The 23,297-nt window shown below is 39.6% G+C and overlaps 1 protein-coding gene across 2 annotated transcripts; it reads left to right on the forward strand.

Annotated features, from left to right (window-relative positions):
• The first annotated feature begins 1,256 nt into the window (after positions 1–1,256).
• Positions 1,257–22,502, forward strand: GRSF1 (G-rich RNA sequence binding factor 1). 2 transcript variants are annotated; one of them, XM_065914059.1, is made up of 10 exons: positions 1,257–1,702; positions 4,110–4,266; positions 5,246–5,401; positions 5,786–5,929; positions 8,269–8,404; positions 9,987–10,171; positions 11,099–11,220; positions 12,201–12,336; positions 12,685–12,762; positions 17,329–22,502. In XM_065914059.1, the coding sequence occupies exons 1-9, from the start codon at positions 1,358–1,360 to the stop codon at positions 12,732–12,734; spliced, it is 1,431 nt and encodes a 476-aa protein (XP_065770131.1). In that variant the 5' UTR covers positions 1,257–1,357; the 3' UTR covers positions 12,735–12,762; positions 17,329–22,502. The 2 variants fall into 2 exon arrangements, with proteins under 2 accessions (XP_065770131.1, XP_065770132.1); XM_065914060.1 differs by lacking the exon at positions 1,257–1,702 and adding an exon at positions 1,847–1,977.
• The last annotated feature ends 795 nt before the right edge of the window (positions 22,503–23,297 follow it).

Below are 23,297 nucleotides of genomic sequence, written 5' to 3' on the forward strand. Positions count from 1 at the left end.
TCTTTGGAGTTTGCTTTAAAATATTCCAATTAAGGGAAAAAAATGGTTGGGAGTGGTAATGAAGGCAGATGAAAGAAAACACACTTTTGAGATTTTCTACAACAAAGTTTAAAAATTTTAGCTTTTTCTATTTTTCACTCTCTGAATTTTTTCCTTTTTTTTAAATTGCCTACTAAAACCTGAGACGCTTGCCTGGGAAATTACATGGACAGAAGAGCCTGGTGGGCTACAGTCCATGACATGTCAAGAGTTGGACAGACCTTAGTAACTAAACATCATGGATTTGTCAGTTTCTGTTATGTACTGTAAGAGGCTAAATAATTTAAAGCATTATTTGTGATTAAAATCAAAACAAAACAAAACACAAAACCTGAGGGGGGTTCTGGCCGCAGGAAGAAAACAGCACAAGCAGTCCTTCGCAAACCTCTTTTTGTCTATTTGTGAATACACTGAATCCTCAGGGGACCCTCTGATCTGTTCCACACGTTTCGCTCGAAAGCAGAGCTTTCCTATGAAACCTGTTGGAAGCCAAAATGGCATAAAGGGAGCAAGCAATTACCCCAGCACACATCTTGCTAAGGCGATAAAGCACAGACGCTCAAAGACGCAGTTCAAAGCTACGGCAAGGGAGATGCTGAGTACAGTTTCCCAAGAGAAAGCTTGGTGATGCCACCTCAGCCTCTACCAAGGCTGCTGCAAAACAGACGCTGTTATTTTCAATTTTCATCTTTTCACATAAAAGTTAAAAAAAAAAAAAATCACAGCTTTATACTCACAAAAAAAGGTACTAATGTGGGTCTTCCATAAAAGCTAAGTGGTCTGGAGTGAATTTTCCAACACCGGAAGAATATGTATATACTTTATTAACATATAAATATCTACAGATTTCATTTTATAAATAATATAGTTGGCTTTCCACACATAACCCAAGCTGGGCGGAGAAGGGGGGGGGGTGTTATTAAATCTCCGCCAGCATCATCAATTATAACCAATTTCCTCCAGAAGCGGCGCTTTGGGCCCTCACCTCACAAGGCGAGAGAAAGCGCCCGGCGTCGGGCGTCTCCAGGGGACAGCCCTCTCAGAACCGGAAGTCCTCTTCAGGCCTCAGTTTCCACAAAGTGAAAGAACCGCCGGCGGGTCGTACCGGTCCCCGGCCCCGCCCTACCAGCGGGCAGCCACGCCCCGAGGGCGGAGACCGGGCGGAGCCGCGAGCTCTCCGCCTCCTGCCGACTCGCCGCTGCCCCCGGTGCCGGCGGCGCATGTGCCTGGCCACCCCTCCCCGGCCCTGGATTCCACTTCCTCTCCGCTGGCGCTGCCGCCGCAGCCGCCTTCAGGCCCCGCGCCGCCTCCGGAGTCCATGGCCGGGACGCGCTGGGTGCTCGGGGCGCTGCTCCGCGGTTGCGGCTGCAACTGCAGCAGCTGCCGGCGCACCGGCGCCGCCTGCCTGCCCTTTTTCTCGACCGCCGGCTCCTTTCCCTCGGGAGTCTCGGGCCGCCGCCGCCTGCTGCTGCTGCTCGGGGCCGCCGCGGCCGCCGCCTCTCAGACGCGGGGCTTCCAGAGCGGGCCTGTGACCGCCGGGAGGCTGGCGGGCCCTCCCACCGCGGCCGCGTCCGCCGCCGCCTCGTACCCGGCCCTGCGCGCCCCTTTGCTGCCGCAGTCACTGGCGGCGGCTGCGGCGGGCCCGGCGCGGGGCTACAGCCAGGTACGTGGGTGCCGCGAAGGGCTCCCCGGCCGCGCGCCCGCTCCCCTCGGCGTGCGTCTCGCCGGCGCGCGCGGGGTTCCGCGGCACGCGCCGCACCCCCCTTCCGCTCCCACCCCCGCCCGCCCAGTCCTCCTATTGGGCCCCAGAACAAGGGACGCTTTCCCCGGCCTCGGCTTTTCTCCTTGTTTTTGTTCTCCTCTCGAGTCTGTGGTCGGTTGGGCAGTGTAAGTGTGACTGGGGGTGAATGTTGAGGCCTTGTTTCCCGCCGGCCTATGGTAGGTTTTGTGAGGCGGTCTCCGTCCCCGCCGCGCATCCCTGTCGCTCCCCGCCCCCCTGGTCGTGAAGTTGGGAGGCTGGACCCCCGGAGGGTCGGGACTTTCTGTGTCGCCCGAGCTGTAGGCCTGGGCGGCCCTCGGCGCACCTCGCGGTCCGCTGCTGCGAAGCTTCCCGCACTCGCGTGGGCTGGGTTGGTGCGGGGGTGGGGGGCAGAAGCAGGCTGGTCCCCGGCGCTGTCCTTGCTCTGGAGTCCCCGGGGAAAGGCGGGTTGGCCCAGTTACTGAAGGTCACCTCCGCCTCTTCTGACGGAAGGTCCTTTAGGACCGTGGGTCACCGCCGGTGGGAAGGACAGCTTGGAGACCGATGTGGGGGGAGGGGGGCCGAGGAGAGAAGGCGTCTGGGGCTGATGATGACTTGGGGACCCAGGAGTGACTCTACAGTAATTTGCTTGGTTTTTTTAGTGAGTGTGTACGGATTGCAAATATTTTGCGCCTCGTAGGAAGCTTTCCTTCTGCTTGTTAGCGTGGCGTCTGGGAAATGTCAGCACACTTTTTTGACCACCATGGTCCTGATGCCTTGGGTCATATTTATGTTAATTCAGTTTGTGCTTCTCCTTGAACTTAGGGAAACTGGGAAGCTGATCAGCATGGCTGATATCTGCCAGTGGCTTAGATAATGGATTTGAATCCGGGCCCAATAGTTTTTGCTGCCCTTTTTTGTAAAAGCTTCTGATGTTTATGGAATTCTGGGAAAATGGGGAATGCTGTTTTGATTAAAAGAAAATAGTATGCCTTTGTGACCTGGCTGCTCTCTTTTTCTGATATTTGTTTCTGTGAATTTGGCTAATATAATGATACGTGTTGAGCCTTTACTAGTATTATACTGTGCTTGCATTATTGATTCCTTAAAATTATTTAAATCGTCATGAAAATGACGGGAACATAAAAAACACTGAAGTATCTCTTTTGAGTAGAGTGCAAGTCACTTGACTTAAAGCCTGTCTTCCCTTGTTGATAATCGTAGTGCTTGTTGCATTCTTATTAAATACGTATTAGGCCTGTGCTACACATTTACATTTATCATTGACTTCTTACAGCTAGACAAGTTTTCATGTAAATGGTAGGATGGTACAAAGGAATCCGTTTCCTTAGCCTAGTAGAGCGCAAGTCTTAAAACCCGAGTTGTCTTCGCTGGCTATGGTTCTGGTGCTTGTTAGAACCTTGTTATGTTCTACTTTTTGTTTAGTCTGGTAAAATGAGAGTTTTTTGGATGTATCTCAAGCTCCAGTTACCTCACACTACTGCTTTTGCGATGAATGATCTTTTCCTTATTCAGTTGACCTGACATGCCAGTTGACAGGTTAGGCTTTCCAAGCATCCTGCTGACTTGTTGATTTATGCACTCCTAAATGTCTTTTATTAGCTCCCCTTTGCCTACCAATTTAAGGACGCACACTGAGCTTAACACTCCAGTCCCTCTGCTCTATGGTACCCAGTTCCTTTTGCCAGCTCATCTTCTTTGGCTCCTAATTGCACCCTGCAGTTTAGCCAAATGCAATTATTGCTGTTTTGCAAATGGGCTTCTGTTCCTACTGTTTGTTATAAAGATATATTGCTCTCAGAATTCTAGCCTTCCTTCAGTGCTCATCTCATATCTTGTCTTGATTCTTTTGTTTGTGCTCTGTTTTCAATTTCTATAATATCTTGTATCATAGCTGTAACACTTGAAACATCTTATTTGTGTCCTTGTCCTACGCTACATGCTAAGCTTTTTGAGATGGAAGCCTAGTTGTGGCCTACTGTAGTTAGGAGGTGTTTGTATATTTGTCCAATTGAAGGGACCTCTCTTGTCCCGCCTTAACTAAAACACTAATAGGTGTAATTTGAGATTGATAAATTTAAAAACAAGCCTGGAATAAAATTTTTGTTCTGCCAAGCCATTAGGCTGTGTATGCTTCTTGCTTTAGGATGTGCAGTGTAAGCCAGAACAGGATGAGTTAGATTTGTGAATTTTCCTTGCCTCTGAAATAACAAATTGTCTCTAAAGAATAACAGAGTGTTTTTGTAGAAATAAACATTTGTTAAGTACCTGTTCAAGAAATATTTCTGCAATTCTTCATTTCTCTTGGAAGGAATCCAAAACTACCTACCTGGAGGACCTTCCACCTCTCCCTGAGTATGAATTGCCTCCGTCCAAGTTGGGAGAGGAAGTGGATGATGTTTATCTCATTCGAGCTCAAGGATTACCATGGTCCTGCACTGTAGAAGATGTGCTTAGCTTTTTCTCAGGTATATTTTATGTATGTGCGTAAAAGGTAGTCCCATAAAATCCAAGTTAGACTATCTTATTTGATGAATGGAAATGGTCACGTTCTGGGGACATCATATATATTATTTGTCATATATACCAGATTTTAAGACCTTAAATATAGCAAAAATTTTAATGTTAAAACTATATGGTATGAAACGAGTTTTCTCAGAAGTTTTAATGTGTGCATAACCTGTTAGTGGAAATACGTTAGAATATACTTGAGTAGCTCTTTGTGTAACACATATATTTGTTGTTATTGTCCCTTTAGTAACATGTTTGAAGGTTTAGCATTTATGGTTGATCTTGATCTTTTGTATCTTCCTATGATTTTAATTTTCCTGCTTCTTAAGAGGCTTCTAGAAAGTGCTGACTTAAATGTTACATGTTAAATGAACATGTAATACTATATTAAGTACCTGATGTGTGTTGTATTTACATGTTCAACTTGCTCCCAATGTAAGGAGTGTGCAGTTTGGGGATGTCTTTTCTTGGTAATGAAAAAGAGGAAAAGTTAAATTATGTTGCAAAATTATTCTGATAGGAGATATTTTAGAGTTCTTATGGATATGGTCATAACAAAGAAGACACTTATGCATAAACCTAACCATATTTTAATTCTTTGAATGATGTTAAACCAAGTGTAGAAACATTTGGAAGGATATATTAATCACATTTTGTGTTGAGCCTAACCTGATTTGGCATTTACTGATCATGAGGTCATAAACTTACGTGATAAAAGTTTGCTTATCTTTTCCACACGGAACATCTAAGAGACTACCACCATCATTAGCATTTGGATGCCTTTGGTGCTGAAGGTTTGTGTAAGGAAAATGGCGGGCAGTTTGGATACTGCTTCGTTTTGTTGTTGGAAGATTGCAAATCTGATGACTTGTACTGATATGATTGAGCTAAAACTTTGATTTCTGGTTTTGATTGATTTTACTCACAAACTTTCAGACTGCAGAATTCGCAATGGTGAGAATGGAATTCACTTCCTCTTAAATAGAGATGGGAAACGAAGGGGTGATGCCTTAATTGAAATGGAGTCAGAGCAGGATGTGCAAAAAGCCTTAGAAAAACACCGCATGTACATGGGGCAGCGGTATGTGGAAGGTACGTGAAGTCATATTATTGCTTTTTGGGATCATCATGTTAGACTGTGCTTTTCAAGGCAGTTTCATTTGATCCTATGTTAAATATTATGAATAGTGAAGTAGTTAGATACTGTGAATAACCCTTTTCCAAGGTGGGAAAATGAAGCCAAAAATAATCTCTGTTTCTTGTCTGTAAAATGAGGATGTTGACAAAGTTGACCTCTGACATTGTGATGTTACAGCTGGCTCAGGGTAAACATCTGACAAATGTCATTTATTTTTTTCACCAGAGAAGTATTAATACATATGTTTTTAGAGTCTTATATAACCTACCCAATGTGATTATTTTTTATGGATTCTTTGTTATGTAAATCTTGCATACCTTTTGTGCTCTTTTGCTTAGTCTATGAGATAAACAATGAAGATGTGGATGCCTTAATGAAGAGCCTGCATGTCAAGTCTGCACCTGTGGTAAATGATGGCGTGGTTCGCTTGAGAGGACTTCCTTATAGTTGCAATGAGAAAGACATCGTAGATTTCTTTGCAGGTGCTTTTCAGTTATATCATGTTTGGGACCTCATTTCATCTTCCTCTGGGTTTCCGTAGTGGCTTAGTGGTAAAGAATCCGCCTGCCAGTGCAGGAGACTTCAGTTCAGTCCCTGGGTCAGGAAGATCCCCTGGAGAAGGAAGTGACAATCCACTTCACTATTCTTGCCTGGGAAATCCCATAATCAGGGGAGCCTGGCAGGCTAGAGCCCATGGAGTCAAAAAGAGTGAGACATGACTAAGAGACTAAACAACAGCAACAGTCTTCTCCCTCCGTTGTTTCCTTTTATCTTCGGTGAACATTTTCCTAGTCAGTCAGTTCAGTTGTGTTCAGTTGCTAAGTCGTGTCTGACTCTTTGCAACCCCATGGACTGCAGCAGGCCAGGCCTCTCTGACCATCGCCAACTCCCGGAGTTTACTCAAAATCATGTCCATTGAGTTGGTGATGCCATCCAACCATCTCATCCTCTGTCATCCCCTTCTCCTCCCACTTTCAGTCTTTCCCAACATCACAGTCTTTTCAGATGAGTTAGCCCGTCACATCAGGTGGCCAAAGTATTGGAGTTTTAGCTTCACCATTAATCCTTCCAATGAATATTCAGGGTTGATTTCCTTTAGGATGGACTGGTTGGATCTCCTTGCAGTCCATGGGACTCTCAATAGTCTTCTCCAACACCAGAGTTTGAAAGCATCAATTCGGTGCTCAGCTTTCTTTATAGTCCTACTTTCAGATCCATACATGACTACTGGAAAAACGATAGCTTTGACTAGGCGGGCCTTTGTTGGAAAAGTAATGCCTCTGCTTTTGAATATGCTGTCTAGGTTGGTCATAGCTTTTCTTTCAAGGAGTAAGTGTCTTTAAATTTCATGGCTGCAGTCACAATTTGCAGTGATTTTGGAGCCCAAGAAAATAAAGTTGTTCACTGTTTCCCCATCTATTTGCCATGAAGTGATGGGACCAGATGCTATGATCTCAGTTTTCTGAATGTTGAGTTTTAAGCCAACTTTTTTAGTCTCCTCGTTCACTTTCATCAAGAGGCTCTTTAGTTCTTCTCTTTCTGCCATATGAGTAGTGTCACCTGCATATCTGAGGTTATTGTTATTTTCCCCTGCAATCTTGATTCCAGCTTGTGCTTCATCCAGCCTAACATTTCTCATGATGTACTCTGCATATAGTTAAATAAGCAGGGTGACAATATACAGCCTTGAAGTACTCCTTTTCCTATTTGGAACCAGTCTGTTGTTTCATGTCCAGTTCTAACTGTTACTTCCTGACCTGCATACAGGTTTCTCAAGAGGCAGGTCAGGTGATCTGGTATTCCCATCTCTAAGAATTTTCTACAGTTTGTTGTGATCCACACAGTCAAAGGCTTTGGCATAGTCAATAAAGTAGGAATAGATGTTTTTCTGGAACTCATGCTTTTTCGATGATCCAACAGATGTTGGCAATTTGATCTCTTGTTCCACTGCCTTTTCTAAAACCATTTTGAACATCTGGAAGTTCACAGTTCATGTACTGTTGAAACCTAGCTTGGAAAATTTTGAGCATCACTTTACTAGCGTGTGAGATGAGTGCAATTGTGCTGTAGTTTGAGCATTCTTTGGCATTGCCTTTCTTTGGGATTGAAATGAAAACTGACCTTTTCTAGTCCTGTGGCCACTGCTGAGTTTTCCAAATTTGCTGGCATATCAAGTGCAGCACTTTCACAGCATCATCTTTTAGGGATTGAAATAGCTCAACTGGAATTTCATCACCTCCAGCAGCTTTGTTCATAATGATGCTTCCTACGGCCCACTTGTTGAGGGGAAAAGTCTTCATTTGGAGTTGCAGTATTTATAGATTATATAAGTATTTTGAGCTATCATGCTGATCCTTGAGGGTATCATATTTAAAAGTGATTTCACGTGAAGTTTTTATTTTTTTCTATGAGGAAAGCATTCTTTCATAAAAGTGGCTGCATTTGTCTAAGACAGCAATTTATATGACTTAAAAACATTAATATCTAATTCTTAGCAGTAAGATATGCATCAGTAGTGATGTTAGTCTAAATTTCTATTTCCCCTAATCTGTAATTAATGGCAAAAAAAGAGAGTTGTTTTTTAGATGGACTGCTTGAACCCTAAACATTCTGGGAATAGGTGAGTGTTACTGGCTTTTGACTGCATAATAATTTTCTTCCCATTAGGCAGGTATAGGCTTTGAGACTGGCAAACTAGCCACACAATTTTACTAATAAAATTAAAAAAGAAATTATTAGTATGTGATTGAATGTATTAAGTCGTAAAACTAAGAAAGCTCCTGTTAGCAGCACTAATTTGTAATAATTTTTGGACACCTAGGACTGAATATAGTAGACATTACGTTTGTCATGGATTATAGAGGGAGAAGAAAAACAGGAGAAGCCTATGTGCAGTTTGAAGAACCAGAAATGGCCAGCCAAGCCCTTTTGAAACACAGGGAAGAAATTGGCAACCGGTGAGTGAAGCAGATAGTAAAGATGTAGAAAGATCAAACATTGGGTCATTCTGATGAACACAGTGAAACATGACTGTAAAATTATTTCAATACAGACATGAGCTGTCACATGTCCATCACTTAGATGAATAAATTGTTAACATTTGTTATATTTGCTGCATCTGTTTTTTCAGTTTGTCTTTTCTTTTTTTAACATGATCTCAATATTTATTATCTAATGCCAGTCCATAACCACATTTTCCTGTTTATACCCAGAGTGTCCTTTTCTAGTTGCCTTCTTTTCCCCTACCAAAATCTCGACATGGTCCACACATTGCATTTGATTGTTATGCTTCCAATTCTGTTAAGTTTGAGCAAATCCCCTTTCCCTGTTTATTCCCTTCTCCTTTTTATTATTTTTTTTTCCCCATTAGGCCATGCCACGTAGCTTGTGGGATCTGCGTTCCCCGAATGGGGATTGAACCCACACCCACAGCAATAAAAGCACTGAGTCCTAGCCACTTGACCACCAGGGAATTCACCTCCCCCTCCCCCCCAACCTCTTTTAAAATCCAGTTGGCTTTTGAAGAAATTGAGTCAGTGGTCCTGTATAGTGTCTTACATTCTGTATTTATATTTTTGCTTCCTCATGGTGTCCTTTATCTTACTTCTTTGTATCCTGTGTTATTTCCTGATAACCAGATGTTAAAATCTAAGATTTATTCGGGTTAACATTTTAACATGGATACTCGATAGAGTTTTACCAGTTGCTCAGCAGTAAAGAATCTGCCTACCAATGCAAGAGATGTGGGTTGGATCCCTGGGTTGGGAAGATCCATGCTGGACGAGGAAATGGCAACCCACTCCAGTATTCTTGCCTGGAAAATTCCATGGACAGGAGCCTGGTAGGCTAGAGTCCATGTGGTCACAAAGAGTTGGACACAGTTAAGCATGAGCACAATAAATCTCTTTAGTAAATTTAAGAAAAGTTGCCCGTCTAGGTCTGTAAATGCAAATGACTCCTATAATTTGAGCTTGATAACCTAATTTGGAAAAGCATTGTTCAGAAAAAGGAAACTGGTTCCAGAAGCTTGAATTTAATAGTTCCACAGCCATACAGAAAGGAAGTTAGAACTGACATTTAGTTCATGAATTCTCCTTAGCCTCTAGTTAAGTCCTGAGGCAAGTTAGCTCGTCATATACAGTGACTTTTAATGTCTTGGCAGATATGATGAATTTTCACAGAAGTGATTTATAAGACCTCAAGAGATTATTAATCAACTGTATTAAAAAAATAAAACCTTTCTTAACAGATTCTTTTTATATACACAGTTGACCTTTGCATATTGTCGTTGTGAAGTGAAATGGGGTAGAAAACATTGGTAAAAGAAAACTGTTTTCTTGGAGAGGATAAAATCATTGACCTGGTCTGTTGAGAGTACTTTTTCATGAGCTAATGTCTATGTCCATTCTTACTTTTTCCCCCACCTGTTATCTTTGGACACCCATGTTTGTTAACCTTTGAAAATATATATGCATATTTTATTTTAAAAGAGTTCACTATGAAGTTAATGTGTACATATTCACTTTTGTTTTGACATAGATATATAGAGATATTTCCAAGCAGAAGGAATGAAGTTCGAACACACGTTGGTTCTCATAAGGGAAAGAAAATAGCATCTTCTCCCACTGCTAAATATATAACTGAGCCAGAAATGGTCTTTGAAGAGCATGAAGTAAATGAGGATGTCCGACCCATGACAGCTTTTGAAAGTGAGAAGGAAATAGGTAAGGACTTGTCTCTTATTGCAACTCATTGGGTCTGCCTTGTATGTTTTGATATTCATTGAAAAAAACAAAAACAAAAACCTGTTTTATGATCATGTTGTATGATATTGTAAGAGTATAGGATAAAGGGTATTGAATTAAATATTTAATGTATCTTTGAGTGTAGTGTGTACTGTGAACACAGTCTTCCCTCAGTATTCACAGGGGGTTGGGTCCAGTACTCGTGGATACCAGAATCCATGAATGCTCAAGTCTGATAGTCAGCCCTCTGTATCCAGAGGTTCCACATACAGGGTATGAAGTGTTGACTATACAGGCCGAAGATACAGGTTATTAAAAACTTTACTTATTTTTTTGTAGATTCTGTGTCAAAAGCTAGGTTTCACATATATAACAAAAAGGAGTAAGTTTGTCAGCATTTTAAACTTAAGTTGGGAAAAGATGTGTGTAAGAAAGCAAGATTGTTGACAAAGGAAGGAATATTGTCTACCTCTGTATTTAAATATTCCTTTGATTCTTAATCCCAAAACAGTGTTTAGAATCTTGAAAGTTTGATAAATACATTCTAAGTTTGTGCCCTAGAAATATCCCGTTACCATATTAATTTTTTTTAAGTGATTATAACCCAGGAAATTTTTCTCACCTTTATTTTTTCATTCATAATTGTTTTTCCTTCTCTTTGTTGTTAGAGAAAGATATGTTCTTTATAATCTGGTAATGGTTTGAGACACTAAATCCTTATAAGTGTTCAGGTGATATCTCTTAGGGGGGAAATTTCAGATGACTGGCTTTTAAAGTGGAAGCCCTCTTCCTTACTATTTGAAGAGGAATTGAGGATTTTGACATTAAAGTCATTTCTAATTGCAGTCTGCTAATAATTCCTGAAGCTTTGATGTTCCTGACAGTGCTTTTTGTTCTACTTGTCAGAATTGCCTAAGGAGATGTCAGAAAAGCTTCCAGAGGCTGTTGATTTTGGAACTACGTCTTCACTACATTTTGTCCACATGAGAGGATTGCCTTTCCAAGCCAATGCCCAAGACATTATAAATGTATGTGGCAGTAAGATATCCAATCTCAATAGCTTTGAACAACAGTTCTGAAGTTTTGAACTTCTATTTGGGGAAGGTAGAGAAGAAAAGTAACAGTGATTCTGTAGTATCTTTGGACAGCAAGATGGCATCTCCATGACTCTGGAAGCTTGTTTTTTTTTCGTTGGCTGAGAAATGTGGGTTTTATTTCATTTTAAAGTCATATATATAATGGATAAAAAGATTTTACAGATGTAGAATAATATGGTATAGGTTTAGTATTCAAAGGAAAAAGATTTTTTATTTTACGATAGATACTATATGAAATGAAAAGATATGAAACAACAAAGTACTTACTGATTTTCTGAACTTGAGGATGTATACTTAAGGTAGATCCAAAACTGGAGCCTTCAGTTAGCAGTGGGGCATCAGGAATTGTCTTCATTATTTCAAAAAGCCTAATAGGAATCATGTCTTTACTCAAATGAAGGTTGCATAGTCTCATTAAAGAATTGCTTTCTGTTGCTTTGATTTGGAATATTAACCACTCATTGTGGTAGCTCTGTTTAGGCGGTATGGTGAGGAAATGATTATTAGCTGCATGTCTGATTAAAACATGGTAAAAATGAATGATTATTAAAAAATGAAGTATTTTTGATGGGTGATTTTTTTTTAGAAACAGAGAAGGATGTATGTGGGAGGAATAATATAAGTAGTCCTTGTTGATATAAAGGAAAGTTTGAAAACTATTTGTATTATTGTGTTTGTAGTGTAAGTTCTCTGTGAACAGATATTTGAAATATAACCTTGAGTTCTAAGAAGATCAGAAGAGCCAAAAGAAGTGGTAGACGTGTAATTACATAGTTGCTTAAAGAGATTTCCTAAAAATAAACTTATTAGATGTATGAATTAGAGTCTGAAAGAAAAGTGCAGTGCCGCCAGACTTCTAGAAATTGGACCTAGTAACATTATGTTCCTTTTGGCTCCCTTTGTTTGTTTAGTTTTTTGCTCCATTAAAGCCTGTTAGAATCACCATGGAATACAGTTCCAGTGGGAAGGCCACTGGAGAAGCTGATGTGCACTTCGATACCCATGAGGATGCTGTTGCAGCTATGCTCAAGGATCGGTCCCATGTTCGTAAGTGCTGCCCATGATTTTTGTTATCAGTTTTGACAACAAATCCCTTTTTCTGTTGTAGAGTTTACCCAGAAGTCTTTCATTGGGGAACTGTACTCTGCTGTTACTATTAAGTAAATGTAAAGAGGACAAAACTCTACATTATAATGAGAAGCATTTATTTGTCTATTTACTATTCTGCATATTTCTATCCAGAGTTAGGAGGTTTTTTTGGTTTTGTTTTAGTTTTTACCTAAGGAAAGGATGGGACAGAGGGTTTGAGTTGCTGGCTAAACTCAAAAAAATGGCTACAATATTACTTCTGCCTTTGTAATTTTTTAAAAATGGACTCTTTTATGTTATTCTCAGACCATAGGTATATTGAATTGTTCCTGAATTCATGTCCGAAAGGAAAATAAGACTTCAAAGGATTCCAGTTATAATAAGGTAAATTTAAGAGGTAGACTTGTGGAAATTATTTTCAGTTGATAAATTAATCATTAACTCACTAATTTGTAATATGTAAAACCATTTTCATTTTAATAAAGATCAAACTAATCATGATTGAAGCCTCAGTATAAGAAATGAAATTCTTCTGGGAAATAGAATTCATTATGATCCTATAGTGGCTTTATTTTCCCATTAGAATCTCTTTGCATCATTCCCAGCATTCATCTTGCTATGTGTCTAAAAAGAACTCCTCACCTTCAGTAGCTGCATATTATATTATAATACACTGAAAATGTGCCTCATATTAGCTTGTCTTCCTAAAAAATTGACTGACATTTCTTAGTTCTAAGGTACAGCCTTGTCTAACTCAGTGAAACTATGAGCCGTGCCTTGTAGGGCCACGCAAGATGGACAGGTCATGGTGGCGAGTTTTCTGACAAAATGTGGTCTACTAGAGAAGTAAATGGCAAACCACTTCAGTATTGCCTTGAGAACCTCATGAACAGCATGAAAAGGCAAAAAGATATAGCACTGAAAGATTAATTCCCCAGGTTGGTAGGTGCCTGGTGTGCTGCTGGAGAAGAGTGAAGAAGTTACTTGAGAAAGGATGAAGAGACCAGACCCAAAGCAAAAACAGCACCCAGTGGTTGATGTGACTGGTGGTGGAAGTAAAGTCCGATGCTGTAAAGAACTGTATAGCATAGGAACCTGGAATGTTAGGTCCATGAATCGAGGTAAATTGGAAGTGATCAGACAGGAGATGGCAAGAGTGAACATTGACATTTTAGGAATCAGTGAGCTAAAATGGACTGGGATGGGTGAATTTAACTCCAGTAGTCATGTATGGATGTGAGAGTTGAACTGGAAAGAAAGCTGAGCACCAGAGAATTGATGCTTTTGAACTGTGGTGTTGGAAGATACTCTTGAGGGTCCCTTGGACTGCAAGGAGAGCCAACCAGTCCATCCTAAAGGAGATCAGTCATGGGTGTTCATTGGAAGGACTGATGTTGAAGCTGAAGCTCCAATTCTTTGGCCACTTGGTGCAAAGAGCTGACTCATTTGAAAAGACCCTGATGCTGGGAAAGATTGAGGGCAGGAGCAAAAGGGGACGACAGAGGATGAGATCGTTAGATGGCACTGCTGATTCACTGGATGTTGGGAGTTTGGGTAAACTCCACGAGTTGGTGATGGACAGTGAGGCCTGGTGTGCTGCGGTCCATGGGGTCGCAAAGAGTCGGACACAACTGAGCAACTGAACTGAACCATTATATATACTACTGTGGGCAAGAAGCCCTTAGAAGAAATGGAATAGCCGTCATAGTCAACAAGAGTCTGAAATGCAGTGCTGGGGTGCACTCTCAAAAATGACAGAATGATCTCTTGTTTGTTTCCAAGGCAAACCATTCAATATCACAGTAATCCAAGTTTGTGCCCCAACCAGTAATACTGAAGAAGCTGAAGTTGAATGGTTCTATGAAGACCTACAAGACCTTCTAGAACTAACACCCAAAAAAGATGTTCTTTTCATCATAGGCGAATGGAATGCAAAAGTAGGAAGTCAAGAGATACCTGGAGTAACAGGCAAATTTAGCCTTGGAATACAAAATGAACCAGGACAAAGGCTAACAGAGTTTTGCCAAGAGACGCACTGGTCATAGCAAACACCCTCTTCAACAACACACGAGAAAACTCTACACATGGACACCACCAGATGGTCAATACCAAAATCAGATTGATTCTTTGCAGCCAAAGATGGAGAATCTCTATATAGTCAGTGAAAATAAGATCAGGAGCTGACTGTGGTTCAGATCATGAACTCCTTATTGCCAAATTCAGACTTAAATTGAAGAAAGTAGGAAAAACTACTAGACCATTCAGTGATGACTTAAATCTTTATGGTTATACAGGGGAGGGGACAAATATATTCAAGGGTTTAGATCTGATAAGACAGAGTGCCTGAAGAACTATGGACAGAGGTTCATGACATTGTACAGGAGGCAATGATCAAGACCATCCCCAAGAAAAATTCCTAAGGCGAAATGGTTTTCTGAGGAGGTCTTATAAATAGCTAAGAAGAGAAGCGAAAGGCAAAGGAGTAAAGGAAAGATATACACATTCGAATGCAGAGTTCCACAGAATAACAAGGAGAGGTAAGAAAGCCTTCCTCAGTGATCAGTGCAAAGAAACAGAGGAAGATGACAGAATGGGAAAGACGAGAAGTCTCTTCAAGAAAATTAGAGATACCAAGGGAACATTTCATGCAAAGATGGGAATGATAAAGGACAGAAACGATCTGGACCTAACAGAAGCAGAAGATATTAGGAAGAGGTGGCAAGAATACATGCAAGAACTATACAAAAAATATCTTCATGACCCAGATAACCACAATGGTGTGATTATCCACCTAGAGTCAGACATCCTGCAATGCAAAGTCAGGTGGGCCTTAGAAAGTGTCACTACAAACAAAGCTAGTGGAGGTGGTGGAATTCCAGTTGAGCTGTTTCAAATACTAAAAGATGATAGTGTTAAAGTGCTGCACCCAAGGGATATGTCAGCATATCCATGTCAAATATGGAAGCAAATGTGGAAAACTCAGCAGTGGCCACAGGACTGGAAAAGGTCAGTTTTCATTCCAATCCCTAAGAAAGGCAATGCCAAAGAATGTTCTCATTACCTCACAATTGTATTAATCTCACATGCTAGTAAAGTAATGTTCAAAGTTCTCCAAGCAGGACTTCAACAGTATGTGAACCATGAACTTCCAGATGTCCAAGCTGGATTTAGAAAAGGCAGAGGAACCAAAGATCAAATTGCCAACATCTGTTGGATCATCAAGAAAGGAAGAGAGTTCCAGAAAAACATCTACTTCCGCTTTATTGACTACACTAAAGCCTTTGACTGTGTGGATCACAACAAATTGTGGAAAATGATTAGAGATGGGAATACCAGACCATCTGACCTGCCTCTTGAGAAATCAGTATGCAGGTCAGGAAGCAACAGTTAGAACTGGACATGGAATGACAGACTGGTTCAAAATTGAGAAAGCAGTACGTCAAGGCTGTATATTATCAGCCGACTTATTTAACGTATATACAGAGTACATCATGCGGAATGCTGGATTGGATGAAGCACAAGCTGGAATCAAGATTGCTGGGAGAAATATTAGTAACCTCAGATACGGAGATGACACCACCCATATGGCAGAAAGTGAAGAACTAAAGAGCCTTTTGACGAAAGTGAAAGAGGAGAGTGAAAAAAGTTGGCTTAAAACTCAATGTTCAGAAAACTGAGATCATGGCATCTGGTCCCATCACTTCATGGCAAATAGATGGGTAAACAATGGAAACAGTGAGAGACTATTTTCTTGGGCTCCAAAATCACTGCAGATGGTGACTTCAGCCATGAAATTACAAGACGCTTGCTCCTTGGAAGAAAAGCTATGACCAACCTAGACAGCACATTGAAAAACAGAGACATTACTTTGCCAACAAAGGTCCATACAGCCAAAGCTGTAGTTTTTCCAGTAGTCATGTATGGATGTGAGAGTTGGACCATAAAGTTGAGCACTGAAGAATTATGCTTTTGAGCTGTGGTGTTGGAGAAGACTTGAGAGTTCTTCAACAGCAAGGAGATCAAATCAGTCTATCCTAGAGGAAATCAGTCCTGAATATTCATTGGAAGGACTGATGCTGAAGCTGAAACTCCAATATTTGGGCCACCTGATGTGAAGAACTGACTCATTGGAATAGACCCTGATGCTGGGAAAGATTGAAGGCAGGAGGAGAAAGGGACAACAGCGGATGAGATGGTTGGATGGTGTTAGCGAGTCTATGGGAATGTGTTTGAGCAAGCTTTGGGAGTTGTTGAAGGACAGTGAAGCCTGGTGTGCTGCAGTTCATGGGATCACAAAGAGTCAGACATGACTAAGCAGCTGAACTGAACTGAAGGTATTTTTAAGATGTTTGAAACAATACATTTGAAACCAGGGTGTATCATGGATTTATATACGTTTAATGTACTACTGTTTCTTTTCCTAAAATGGTGTCATGAAAATTGTTGTCCTAGGAAGGACATAGATTTCATAGAGTTTTATCTGTGACAAATCAAGTAAATATGTTTTGATGTTGCTTCCCTGACTCAGTGCAGTGTGGTATCTTTTTCCCCATAATTAATGTATAGTGATCATTTTTCTATCTGTAGTGGTGCATTCCTTTAAAACATTTAACTGTAATGAGTTCTTGAAAACACATGGGGCATTTCTTTACTGTAGTCATAGGCCATTTTTGGATATAAAATCCCACAGTTGTGGGCCTTATATATTTACATTAGATAAAATCTGTGTAAAATATATTTTGTGTTCAACCTTAAAACTCTGCTGTCTTTCTACCAGGCTGCAAACACTCATGCCTAACTAATTTTCTTTACCTTAATTGTTAGTTAGATAACTTGCAGTAAATCAGAAAAAAGCAAAGTATTGAATTTATAGTTTTAAATGATATGGAAATATGTGCAGCACTTTTTTAGTTTGAGTAAAAATGTGCAACTTTTTTGTTTTATTTTCAGGATGAAGCAAGAAGCATTTCATTTGCACGTCTTTCTTGGACTTGGGATCTAAAGTTCCAGTTTTTTAGCAGCAACTGCTAGAGAAGCGATTTCAAGATTTTGGGTTAATTGCTTATAAGGAAAATTCCATAGTGGACTGTTCAGAGAAAAAGATTCAGTTTAGGATTATGATACAAACCTCAAATTTAGTTTTTTTGTTTAAATTGTCCAGGATCTGGTTTAAAAATCTGCTCTTTTTTATATAATTAAACAGTTTGTTTTCATAGATGATTTATGACCCAGAAGACTACATATTTTTATTCAGCACTGTCCTTTAAAATCTTTGTCCCATTTTAAAAATTATCCTTTTGAGGTTTTGGTTTTTGCCAATGAATTAAGAGATACAGTGTAAAACTTTTCATGGAATAAAATACTGATTTATTTTAGCCAAATACTCACCAAAGCAAGTAAAGTTTTCAGGCCCTTGAACCATTATAATTCCGCAGAGTTATTTTAATTTTAGATGTATTTGATTACTTAGATAGGGGTAGGGATTTAAAAAAAAAAATCAAAACCGAAAATAAATACCACATGTTAGTGAGTGTAAATGACAATAATTTGGCAGTTTTATGTCTTTAGAAATGTTTTGCCTTTTTCAGCCTTGTGCTAAAGGCATTTAATATTGGTGCCTGTATAATTAAGGAGGGAATTATAGTCTCAACTTAAAAGTTGTCTGACCCACCCCCTCCTCATCCCCGCGCCCCACCCCCCCATCTCCTTGTTTTGATTTTTGGGTAAACCTTAAGGTGTGTGTTAATCTAAGAACTGTGAAGTGACATGTCATAACAGTCCTGACTTGTAAGGACATTAATGGCTTCACTTGAATTTAAACCAGCTCTAGGTAGGAAAAAATCGTGTCTCCTCATTTGCTTTTTCAGTGGGGTAGCACATCCCATATTTTAGAACAAGTAGGGGTGCCTTGCTTAAATAAAAATAGTATTTAATGTATAATTGTGTGAAAGGGTTATTGGTAAAGCTGTATTTCTGTCACATTGTGGCAGTACCTTCTGCTTTAATATTAAACAGCTTGTTATTTAAATACTGGATCAAAATGGCTGGCTTCAAACTGTAGTCATTAATAAACTAACTTTATGTGTACCTGTGTAGGAGAATCAAAGTTCTGTATAGTTTCTTTGCCTTGTTCCTGTTCTCAGGGTGACAACTGTCACGTGGTTACCAGGAGATGCAATTCTAGTTCTTAAAGTTGAATTAGCCCAGATTTCTGAGAGGTGTTATCTGAAAGAGAGATTATACCTTCTCTCACTTAAAACATAACCATCTTCGAATACCAGCTAAGATGAAATCACTGTACTGTAAGTAGTCAATAAATGAAGACTTGTTTCAGGCTGAAGATTACCTAAGAGTATTTATTTTGGAGTGTGTGATCAACCTAATATATTTTTGTTACATCAAGTCCTGGTATATTAATATAAGAAGAAATGGTTTATTTTTAGTTGTGTTTGTTTTTATCATCCTATAAGAATGTGAGTCAATCAACCAGTTTAACATCTTCCATGTTACTACCTAGATAGAAATGTATTTTCATACGTGGTTGAGTGTACTGAGCTATGTGAACTGGTGTCTGTACCTCTATGAGCTATTAGAATATGATCTTTTCTCTCTCTCTCTGTACAACTCTTAGGGCATTAAGATGTTCTGTGGTGGGTAAGCTCGAAGAGGTATATCTTCTTAGTGTACTAGTGGCTGAGTTCTCAAAAAAAAAAAAAACCCCACAAAACTGGTGTGCATTCTTGGGAAGTCATATCATGAATTCATGTAATACTTTCCAATACTCCCTTTAATAGGTTATTGCTCATAATTTATGTTAGTAACAGCTGACAAGGCAAATTAGTTCAGGAAAGAGAAGAAAAGCACATAATAAAATAAAAGTAATTTTTATTTTTATCCCATCTAAAGACATACTTTCCCCTCTCAAAATGTGACACAACTGGTTTGTGCATCATCATTTTCTATTGAAAGAAATAGTGGCAGTGAATTTGCTCTTGTCTTTGGGCCCTTTGTGTCTTTATAATCTCCTCTGGTAAAGCTGTCAGAAATAGTGGGATTGGATGTGTTGAGATTTACCTGTATCCTCCTCCGGCCTGCTCAAAAGAATGACAAGGGGGGATACTGTTAAGGAGCATATAGCTCCCAAGGGGAACATTGCTGAAGACTCTGTTCTGATCTGATACACTCACTGTCAGCAGAGAGTGAAGCGTAGCCGTTTTGTTTGTCCGTCTGTGTCTGGGTGAGAGGCTTCTGACAGGTGCAGAGGGAGACTGAACCCACTATGGAGCGAAAGGCTCCGGATCCTCCTCAGTACTTCTGCAGTGTGGCCGGGAAGAACCAAGAGAAAGCCACTGCCGTCTATGTGACATTTTGAGGAAGTGACCCCGCTAATTTTTAGTTAACATGCTCTATTGGCGTCCTCTGCCCTACAGTCCCCTAGCACAGTGGTCCGCAACCTTTTTGGCACCAGGGGCCAGTTTTGTGGAACAATTTTTCCGCAGATGGTTTCAGAATGATTCAAGGGCGTTATATTTATTATGCTGCAGCAGATCTGATAGGAGGCGGAGCTCAGGTGGTTCTTTGAGCAATGGGGAATGCCCGTAAGTGCAGATGAAGCTTTTCTTGTTTGCTTGCCCGCCTTCTGCTCACCTGTTCTGTGGCTCACTTCCTAACCGAGTGCTCCGTGGCCCAGGGTTTGGAGACCCCTTGCCTCAGCATGTTCTCATTTGGAGATTTTTCTCTGGGTTAAAAACCATACTGTTACTTTAAGAATTTTCCCTAAATTAAGTGAAAGGGTTGACATTCAGTTGATAGGACCTGAACTAGTAGAATGGTATATCTCAGCAGTAAAGTGCCTAAGTTTCAGCAGTTTAGGAAAAAAAAATTGCTCTAATGTAGTAGGAATACATTTTCCTTGCCTGAATTCAGCAGATTAGAAAATGAATCTCTGAAGTTTGTACTAAGGGGATAAAGCTGCTATAAACATTTGTGTGTAGGTTTTTTGTGTATACATAAGATTTCAGCTCATTTGGGTAAATACCAAGGAGTGTGATTGCAGGATCATATGGTAACACTATGTTTAGTTTTGTGAAAACCTGCCAAAATGTCTTCCAAGATGGTTGTACCATTTTGCATTTCCACCAGGAATGAATAAGAATTCCTGTAGCAACTCATCCTTGCCAGCATTTGGTGTTGTCAGTGTTTTGAATTTTAGCTATTCTCATAGGTGTCAAGTGATATTTAGTTTTAATTTGAAGGTCCATAAATTGCATAAGATATTGACATCTTTGTATACATTTGCATGGGCATGTTGTCTTTGGTGAATTGTATGTTCAGATCTTTTGCCCAGTTTTTTTACTTGAGTAGTTTCCTTACTGAATTTTAGGAAGAGGACTATAGGAAGATTTACTTTGGTTGTTAAGCCTTGATAATACAAGAATAAATAGGATAATTTAAAAATTTTGTGTTTCTACTTTCTGAAGGAAATAAAATTCAAGAGATATGAAGGGGTGTACAGTGAACAGTCTCCTTCCATCCTATACTTCAACCACCTAGTTCCTCTTCTCAGGCAACCATGTCATCATGGGTATATTTTCTAATGTAAACTTCAGTGATTTTACTGTATAATAGGTGAATACTGGCATTTTCATTTATTTAAAAAATATAGTATACTATTCTTTACCTTTTTTCCCCATTTAATACATCCTAAATATTTTATATTGGTACATAAAATGCTTTCTCATTTTTTAAAATGGTTATACAGTGTGGATGTAATTTAATAGTTTAACCTGTCATTACTGATGAACATATACATTGTTTATAGTCATTTGCTATTTTAATGCTGGAATGAATTACCTTGTATAAATTTAGATCATTTTGTACTTGCGTAAATTTCTCTATAGGATAAATGGTCAGGGCATGTGCACTTGTAAACATATCTAAAATTCAGTTTCTGTCTATAGCTTGTTTTTTCTTTGTTTGCACCAGCAATGCGAGTCCCCATTTCTCCACAGCCCCTGAACACAGTGTATTAGCAATCTACTCTTTGCCAACCTGCCAAGGTTAAAAATACACAATGGTATTCTCTTAAGATGTAGAAATTCTTCATGTTTGAGGGCTTTTGGATTTTTTTTTTTTTTGGTATGAAATTGTCTTCATATCATCTCCCCATATTTCTTTTTCTCTTATAATCCCCATCTACTTATCCTCATTAATTTTAAAACAGATTCAAGATACCATCATTTTTTCTGGATATATATATAGCCTATATTTCTCTTTAAAAAGAGGACTTTAGGGACTTTCTTGGCTTAAGACTTCAGCTTCTAATTCAGAGGGGGTGGATTCAAACTCTGGTCAGGGAAATAAGATCCCACATGCTGCTCAACCCCCAAAAATTTAAAAAACAACCATTACTCCTAAAAATACTAATTTCTTATCAAATAACTTCTTAAAAAGTATATTTGAATCAGGATCTAAGCAACAGTCCATAACCTGCAATGGTTTTTATGTCTTTCCTCTGCAACATGTTCTAATAACAAACTTTAATAAAAACTTCAAATATTTGGAAAAATTTAATGCCTATACATACTACTACCTAGATTTTGCAAGTAACATTTTACCATATTTTCTTATATCTGTGCATCCATCAATGCATTTTGTTTATGTGTGTCCAAGTTGTAGACATCTATACTTGAATCTTAAGCTTTGTAGCATCCATATTATTAAGTAGACTTCTTATTCTTGGGGTAAAATGTAAAGTGAAGTGAACAAATGTTACTTTGATGAGTGTTGATATGTAACCCAAACCTCTTACAAACTATGGAGCATTTGGATCACATCAGAACATTTCTGCAGTCAGTTCCTGTTCCTCCTCCATCCTTTCTGGTTAGGATTTTGTTTTCACCATAGTTTCACCTGTAAATGGAATCATTATGTATTCTTGATGTAAATTTCTCCCACTCTGCATTTGTTGAGATTCATCTTTGTGTGTCAGCTTTTTTCCCTTTTCATTGCTGAGTAGTATTCCACTGTATGAATATGCTAGAGTTTAATTTTTCACTGGTCTGGTGAAGGGCTGTTTATTTTTTGGCTATCATGAATAAAGTTGCTATGAATATCTTGTGCAAGGCTTCTTGTGGACCTACGTTTTAATTTCTTTGGTAAGTACTTGGTAGAATATCCTGAATTGCAAGGAGATATATATATATATGTTTTTCTAGCCATGCCACACAGCATATGGAATCTTCGTTCCTCAATAAGGGATTCACCTGTGTCCCCCTATAGTGGAAGTGTGGAGTCCTAACCACTGGACTGCTGAGGAAGTCCCAAGGTTGATATATATTTAATTTTCCTAGAAATTGACATGCCCCTTTCCAAAGTGATCATTCTATTTAAGATATCCCAAACAATATGACAGTTCCAGTTGGTCCACATGCTCACCATTTGATATTTTCAACCTGTAATTTTAGCCATTCTCTGTGTAAAATTAGACACACAAAGTACTTGTTTTAATTTACGGTCCCAGTCAGTGGTGTTGAGCATATTTTTGTAAGCTTATTGACCAAAAGTGAAACTGAAGTTCCTGTTTTTTGTTTATGTCTCCCCTTCCACTTTATTTATTGGAGAAATGCTGTGAACCTTTAGAGGTTTCCACAGGCTAAGTTTCACTGATCATCTTTCAGTGATGTCAAATGACCACTTTTCTATTGTGTGTGGTCTTTTTCTTAATTAAGTGGCAAGAGTCCTTCTTGCAATGAGCTGGCTTTAAACACACCCTCCCCCGCCCCCCAGTTTGCCACTTTATTTGCTTTTCATGGCAGAAATTACATGGTAGATTTGTTAAATCTCCCTTTTTTATGGCCTCTCGGTTCTGTGTCAGAACTAGGAGGTCCCAGTGAAATTACTTTGAAAGTACCTGGTGA

Source organism: Muntiacus reevesi, chromosome 22, assembly GCF_963930625.1.
Source record: "Muntiacus reevesi chromosome 22, mMunRee1.1, whole genome shotgun sequence".
NCBI lineage: Eukaryota > Metazoa > Chordata > Mammalia > Artiodactyla > Cervidae > Muntiacus > Muntiacus reevesi.